Raw genomic sequence first — 8,224 nt, forward strand, 5'->3', positions numbered from 1 at the left:
GGTTACCCAATAATTATTTTACAAATACAAATATAAAAGGGTTTATATTTAATTAGACATGGAAACTAATAGATTTATTTAGGAATCATTTATTATACCACTTATATGAAAATTTGTAATCTTAGATATGGAGTCAATAGTACTGAGTAATATTTTTCACCTCCCTCCGTTCGCAAAAATTAATAAAGTTGTATATCACACAAATTTTAATATTGAATTAGTAAAGAAAGAAAAAATAAGATAAATGAAGAAAAAGGCGGTGGAAATAGTGCTAATCGATTATGGGTCCATATTATTAGTAGTGTATGTTTATTTAAATTTTTTCTTATTTAGACTTTTGTCTAATTTTGAGACAGGTCAAAAATGGAAAACTAGTTTATTTTTAAGGGCGGATGAACTATATTGCATAATAGAACTCTCATGTGAACCTTAAATTAAAAAATATAAACATACAATTTTATGGGTATGACTTTATGAATAATTATTACTATTGACTTGGGACGATTCTCATCTTCTCCATTAATACTGAGTCTAGAGTTAAGATTTTTCTAAAAAAAATTTAAAAAAATCCTACTCTACTAGAGTTTCGATGCCATATTGTAAATCTTATGGTTTGCCACGAAATTTTGCATGACATGATTCAATCTGTCAAAACTTGTCAAGATAAATTCAGATTCGGATAAAATAAACTCGTATGTAAATATAATATTGAATTGTAATTTAGTTTGATAATTTATATATTTAATAGTATTATACAATTTTTCATAAAAGTGGTATAATGATTAATATTTCCTAAATAATAGTACTCCACATTGGTTTTACCAGATAGTGACAAAATGCCAACTAAATATATTATACAAACTCTAAACTTTTCAATATAATAACAACACATCGTCAACTCAATGTCAACACGGTGTAAAATTTCAATATTTTGATATCAACACATTGTCAACACAATGTCAACCGTTAACACTGCGTTGACATTTTATGTTGTCGTTATTTTGTCATCTATTGACATTTTCTAACAGTTCATATCATAGTTTGGAGTTTGTATTTTATTACATTCCTTAGCTTATATGTCTAATTGGATATAGACCCTTTTATAATTTTATTTGTTAAATAACTAATTATTAGTTAGACACACTATTTTATAGTACCATGTTGCAACTACACGACGGTAGTAGGATTTGATCCTAGGCCATTTATACAAATATGCTCCTTCAGAACTAATTGCGCTGCCCATGCGGACTGTATACATCATCTATGATTCTAAACGAACTTGTACCATAAATTTTAACGCATATTCAGCATTGAATGATTGAAGAAACTCTTTAATTTTTATATGAATTTAATTATTTGTATATTTTGTAGACATTAATTTCTCGAAGGTTAAAGAAATATACTACATATTTTTCGAAAATAGGAGCCTAAGAGCATTAGCAATGGGGCGCCCTAAGGCGCGCCCTATGCACCGCCGCGTCATCATTTTTATCCTCATACCCTCTCATCCGCAGTGGGGCGCCTAAGGCGCGCCCTATATGTTTTGCTATTATTTAGTTAATTAATTTAAATGTTTTTAAATATATAATTCGGGATTGTACTGCGTGTTGGCGTCGAACGGCCGATATTCGTCGGGTTCCGGCCAACGCGCATCACCACTAAACATCGGACTATTGGGACTTGAATCCATTTCGTAGCAAATGTGAGTTTCGAGAGTGGAATTGTGAAATGAAATGTTACAAATGAAGTCGGGGTAGGGGTATTTATACAAATTTTTTGAATTTAGCATTTAAAAAAATAAAAAAATGCGTGCCATCGTCCGCGGAGCCCACGATGGTGCCCGATGGCGCGGACGATAGGCCATCGCCCGCGCTTCTTCCGCGCCCGAAGCTTAGAGCGTGGGCGTAGGGCGTGCCATCGGGCGGGCACCCACAATGAAGCTATCGGGTGCGCCCGAGGACGATGGCACGCATCGGGCGCCCCATAGTGGGTGCTCTAAGCCCCTAGTGACTTCTTGATGGTTCAACCAACAACTAGTACTACACATATGATTGAAATACTCAATAGAAGATGTAACAATGAAAATGGATAAGTAAGGAAGTAAATAATTATGCAATGCTAGTCAAATATAATTAATAATTTTAATTAAAATATTTTATTAATTTTAAAATTTTAATTTTATAAAATTAAATCTAATATTAAAAAAAAAATTGAATGATTGCAAAGGAAGAAGAAAATAAATTTTAAAATAATATCAGATTTAGTACATCATTGAAATAATATCATGATTAAAAAAGTTAAAATGTAAAAAAATCAAATTATCCAAGACTCGGGAAAAGACATTTTCGGAAGAAAATAATGAAAAGCTCCAATTTTGAAATAAACCCTTCATCCATAAGTTAATGAAAATATTTTTAAAAATTAGGAAGCGTGGACGAGATAAAAACACAGTGCATGAAACATTTTTGTAGTTCCCTCTATAAATAAGATGTCTACATATTTTACGTTTTGTACTTCCTTATTTTTAAAGTATAGTCTAGTTGTGCATATTATCCACTTCTTCAAGCTAATACTATAATTCAGAAGATGTTAAATTGAAGTTGAATTGAAATACACAAACTAGTAGAGTAGCATACTACCACATCAAGAAATGGTGATCACGTTGCAAAATCTTCTCCTCAATTTGGGGGATTCTGTGTGTTCTGTTTCTGTGAATGAAAAAGTAAATTCATTGGGACATCACAAACTACCTTTGCAGCAAATGTTGCATTCATCTAATGAAAACATTAGAATCAATTTTTTCACTTCACCAATTCGACCAACCAAACAAAAAACTTTGCACAAAAAACCAGAGATTTATACACAAATCAAGCATATTCAACAGCGCTAAATTTGGTTCAACCGGAATCACTAGAATCGCCATCACTCTCACTCTCTGCTTCACCACTTCTCCTCTCACCACCAAACGTAAAGCTAACCCAAATCTCCTTCCTCCTCTTCTTCTCGTCATCCACCGGCATCTCGTATCTACAAACGGGGCAGGAGCCGTGAATTCTCAACCATTTCTCTATACACTCGCCGTGAAACCTATGCTTGCACGGCATCCGTTTCGCCTTCTCCCCGGCTTCCCACTGCTCCAAGCAGATCACGCACTGATCGCCTTCTTCTTCTTCTTCGCCGTCTACCACTTCTACGGTCTCCAAAGCTTCAATAGCCGCTTTCGACGCCGGTGGCCGGCCGCTCTTGAGAGAGAACAATTCCTCGAGAAAGGACGCAAAACCTGACGGGCTGTTGTGGCTATTATCGCTGCTGCTTCTCTCGATCAAGACCATGCCCTGCGTGAAGGGGTTGATGAGCACGATCCGGTCAGGCGGGCTGCCCGAATCCTCCGCCGCCGCAGCGTTTAGGCCGAGGAAGGGTAGGAAGAGGGAGACGTCTCTGTTTCTCGAATTGATTAGGTTTTCGATGAAGGGAGAGGGCTCCGAAGCCATTTTTTGCGACGAAATTGAAAAGAGAGAAGAGAGATTGGGAGGTCGATTAGGGATTGATGATTCGATGGAAATGGAGTGATGAAGAAATTGGGAATTTTTAAGCATGATGGTGGGCAGCAACAGGAAGCTAGTAGAAGGATCTAGAAGTAAATTAGTGTGTTTGTTGATTGAGGGACTGATTGTTTAGAGTGTCCACTATGGGACCGCCGCTCCAATAGCCCCGGCGGGGGCAGTCTTGGGGCGGTCTATAGTGAAGGTGTTGTCCGCCCCCGGGGCTGACGAGGAGTGTGGGGGCGGTAGGCAGCGACGGGGGGCGAGGACGCGGCGGATAGGTGAGGTGCCTATAGTGGAGCGGTGCCCGGCGCGGCTACAGGCGGCGATTTTTTTTTAATTCAATTTAATTCACCTATAAATACATCTCATTCCATTCATTATTTTCACATCATTCCAACTCTTCATCACTAAAAATTTCTCTCACTAGACTTTGTGGTCAGAAATGGACAATTTGTGGAGAGACACGTGGAATGCTCTGATTCAACAGGTACAACACCAGGCCGCACAGGAGGATGCGGCGCGCTTGGCGGAGGAGGCGGAGGCTGCGATCCCTCGTGCGATTACTCATCATCGGACCATCCCACTAGACCACGTCGGTGCGCACCAGCGTCTAATGACTGATTACTTTGTGGATAACCCCTGTTATCCACCCGAGATATTCCGCCGGATATTCAGGATGTCGCTACGGCTATTCAACAATATAGCGACGAATTTGGCGGAGCGTTACCGGTGCTTCACCCTCCGGCGTGATGCCGCGGGCCAGATCAGGCTGTCTAGGCAACAGAAGTACACCGCTGCACTCCGGCAGCTTGCCTACGCCGGACCAGCCGATATGTTCGATGAATACCTACAGATGGGTGAGACGACTGGCCTCACGGTTCTTAGGCAGTTTTGTAAGGGGATCCGGAAAATTTTTGGTGGGAAGTTTCTACGGAAGCCCACCCCTGATGAGTGTCAGAGCCTGCTGGATATGCACGGTTCGATCCACGGGTTCCCAGGAATGTTAGGAAGCATCGATTGCATGCATTGGGAGTGGAGGAACTGCCATGTGGCATGGAAAGGCCAGTTCACAACTGGATTCAAAAGCAAACATCCAACGATGATTTTGGAAGCCGTTGCGGACTATCGTTTGCAGATCAGGAATGCGTATTTCGGTGTGGCAGGTTCGAACAACGATATCAATGTTCTTCAGTCATCGCCGCTCTTCAACTACGAGTGCCGGGGGGAGGGTCCATAAATCAGCTTCGTAGCCAACGGCACGCATACAGTAGGGGCTACTATTTGGCAGATGGAATATATCCGCAGTGGCCCGTATTCGGCAAGACTGTCCGCCAACTGGTTGGACCGAAGAAACAATATTTTGCGCGCAAACAAGAGGGTGCTAGGAAGGATGTTGAGCGGGCTTTTGGTGTCCTCCAATCGCGGTGGGCCATTATACTGTGCCCGACACGAGTTTGACACGAAGATGATGTCGCGAATATTATGTTAACATGTGTCATATTGGATAATATGATAATAGAAGATGAAGGATTTGCGGCAGAGCGCTGGGCGCAAGTAGAAGTCACGGTATTGCCTCCACGCCGATACAAATGGGCGTACCACGGAGCAACGTTTCGATGATATGCACAGGACCACATCACATACCACTCTCCAGGCCGATTTGATTGAAGAAGTGTGGGCACGTAGGGGAGGTGGCGGCGTAGTGTGAACACCTTTGTGATTTGCATTAGATTAAATTTTCGTTGTATAATTTTTCCTGTACTTTACGACAAAAAATTAGTTGTATTTTATTTTAATTATTCGTTGTATAATTTTACTCTTTTGCAATACAACGATTATTCGGCCACAATTACCTCGTTTTCTAATTATTTATATTGCGATGATTTTAATTATACTTGATTGAAACTAAAAACATTTTAAAATGAAAATTGATTATAAAATTTTGGGACTATTGGAAGTGTCCACCATAGTGGCGGAAATAAAATTTTGGGACTATGGATAAAAAAATTGTGGCTATGAATAAAAACTGGGGCGAAGCTATTGGGGTGTCTGTCTTATAGTGGACAACCTTAGGTTGGGACTATAGATAAAAAAATTGGAGCCATAGATAAAAACTGAGGTAGAGCTATTGGGGGGTCTATGTTATAGTGGACACCTTATGTAATTATGTTTATCCATGTCGCAGGAGATATTTTCTCGTGGATAAGATTCACTACGTGCGGCTTCACCACCGCTCAAGAAGGCTCTCTATTTTTTAAAGAAAAAATTGAAGTTCAAAACGCAACGCACTCACCTCTTCTGTAGCTGCGATGTTTGATGATTGAATGCCTGATACAAAAAAAGAGAATAAATCATGGCGATTGCTTCTTGTTTTAATCCATTGAAATTCCATGGATGTGAGATATTTGGAGCTCTTCTTCATAGATCCAGTATTCGTCCTCTCGCCTCTGCAAGTGAGTGTGTTTTTTATTTACTTTGCAAGGAAGGTGTTTGTGTTAATGCGCGTGAGAGATAAAGTGATGAAGTTTCATTCCAGATGTTGCGATGAAGCCTCTGGTGATTGAAGCAAGAGCGAATCAACGGACGGAGAGCCCGAAAATTCGCAACAGAAGAACAAGGAAAAAAGTAAAACAATAAATTCATCACGCTTGATATTGGGATATATGTATGCGTTGTTGATATGTTTTTGGACAGTTTAACGGAACAGCAGCGCGGCCGAGGCTATCGGTATTCTGTTCGGAGAAGCAGCTGTATGCAATGCTGGTTGATGATCAGAATAAGAAGTGTTTGTTTTATGGAAGCAGTCTGCAGAAAACAGCGCGAAAGGATCCTTGTTGCTCCACTGCTGTAAGTATTTACTTGTGTAGATTCAGTAGTGAAATGGGAATGAAATGTGTGGAATTTTGGAATGCTAGGAGGCAGCAGAGCGGGTTGGGGAAGAGCTGATCAAGGCTTGTGAAGATCTGAACATAATGGAGATATCATCGTATGATCGGAATGGGCTGAGTGTGGGACAGCGGTTGCAAGCCTTTGAAGTTGCGATTGGTCGATATGGTTTCTTGAATCGCTAGAGATGTCCGTTCTGGTTTTTGCTTGCTGTCTAGAAGCAAATGTGTGTGCTAACTGCTACAAAACAGCAAACTTTAACCGTTTCAATTGTAACCTTTTTTATTTTGTTGGAAGAAAAAAAGTGTCCTGCATCCCGTGTACTTAGCTCATTCACAATAGGGAGCTGTCCCACTGGCGGTCGGGACGGCTCCTTTTGTGGCAGCCGAGCTGTGGGAGGGCGGTGGCCGGCGCCGAGGGAACGGGCTTGGCTGTGGGCGGACGGCGCTCTCTCGGTGCCTATTGCGCGCCGAGCGGGAGCCGTCCCGAATGTTTCCTATTAATTTTTTTTTATGTCAACTCTATATATACAACTCATTGCACTTTATTTTTTTAGTATTTGATAAACACAAACAATTAAAATGAATTAATTAGAGGGCTTTTGGGAGGATTGTTGGAGGGCTATGATGATGTGATAGTAGGAATTTTTGGGAATACTGTCATTTGTTAATACTGTCATTTGCTAAAGAAAGTGTAGAGAAAATAAGGTAGATGAGACATTCCTCCCACCATAGATGATTCAATAATTCTAAACTTTGGTATTTACTTTTGGCTCTCTTTTTGTTAAATAACCATAATTCTTCCCCTAAAAGGTTATCTGTAGCATTTAGTGCGCCCTGAACTAAAAGTTCATGCAAGAGGTTGATCCAGGAGAAGAACACAGCGCCTTTTCTTTGAAATTGAAGATAGCAACTGGAAAGAAGCTGATCGATCAGTCTTAATTTGTGTATAAATTAAATTTTCATTGGCTTTGGATGGGGCATCTGAGTATGTTAGGAGGACAATATGTTATGTCAAATGATTGTCAATAAAAATGCTTATATATGCTATTTCCCTGAAGAACAAATGGTAGCAAAACCTCCATACTAAATAGTTTCTTTGGCGCAGGATTCCTTGAATATTCCACGATCTTCCTCGATGGATGGTTCTCTGCGTTTATTTTCTGGCTTGTGCCCAAGATACATTTTCTTGTTTGTTCGAAAGAACCATATGATCTGTCATGGTCCTACCATCCCACATTTTCTACTATTGCTTTTTGCATTCTTCATGACTTTGCCATCCATGTTTCAACATAGATATCATGTGCATTCTGGATCCAGTGGCAGGTGTTGTGTTTTCTTGCACAAATTTTTTCCATTGTCTCCCTCAAATTTGCAGAGGTATAGGTGGTAGATTTATTAGTGCAACCATTTGGTAATTAAATGCCTTCACTGGAGGCATCTTAACTTTATTTGCATTTCTTGCCAACTGAAGTATTCGAACTTGTTTTAACATTTATGAGCTCTATAGGTTTTGCTTTGGTCTATATGGAAGACGAGCGTGATGCGGAGGATGCAATAAGGAAACTCGACAGAATTGAGTTTGGTAGAAAAGGACGCCAACTGCGTGTTGAGTGGACCAAGGTATATTACGAACGACCTATATAATATGCACATCACTCTTTATATCCTTAGTGCTTTTTAGCATATGTAACGTCTACCAGTTTTATTGCATTGATATATGTAGATTGATTCATTTCCTGCTATAACAAAATTGACATCATCAAATTTTAATTTGCAGCAAGAATGTGGTCG

At 40.0% G+C, this 8,224-nt stretch overlaps 2 protein-coding genes across 2 annotated transcripts; one reads left to right on the top strand and one right to left on the bottom strand.

Moving 5' to 3' along the window:
- Positions 1 to 2,751: 2,751 nt before the first annotated feature.
- LOC121797656 (E3 ubiquitin-protein ligase MPSR1-like) lies at positions 2,752 to 3,611 on the bottom strand. Its single transcript, XM_042196297.1, has one exon. It carries the CDS (start codon positions 3,594 to 3,596, stop codon positions 2,898 to 2,900), a length of 699 nt encoding a protein of 232 aa, XP_042052231.1. The 5' UTR covers positions 3,597 to 3,611; the 3' UTR covers positions 2,752 to 2,897.
- Positions 3,612 to 5,739: 2,128 nt separating this feature from the next.
- Positions 5,740 to 6,978, top strand: LOC121801358 (50S ribosomal protein L18-like). Its single transcript, XM_042200833.1, has 4 exons — positions 5,740 to 5,998; positions 6,082 to 6,170; positions 6,240 to 6,392; positions 6,461 to 6,978. Exons 1-4 carry the CDS (start codon positions 5,899 to 5,901, stop codon positions 6,614 to 6,616), a joined length of 498 nt encoding a protein of 165 aa, XP_042056767.1. The 5' UTR covers positions 5,740 to 5,898; the 3' UTR covers positions 6,617 to 6,978.
- Positions 6,979 to 8,224: the final 1,246 nt, after the last annotated feature.

This window comes from Salvia splendens, chromosome 4, assembly GCF_004379255.2.
Source record: "Salvia splendens isolate huo1 chromosome 4, SspV2, whole genome shotgun sequence".
NCBI classification, from domain to species: Eukaryota; Viridiplantae; Streptophyta; class Magnoliopsida; order Lamiales; family Lamiaceae; genus Salvia; species Salvia splendens.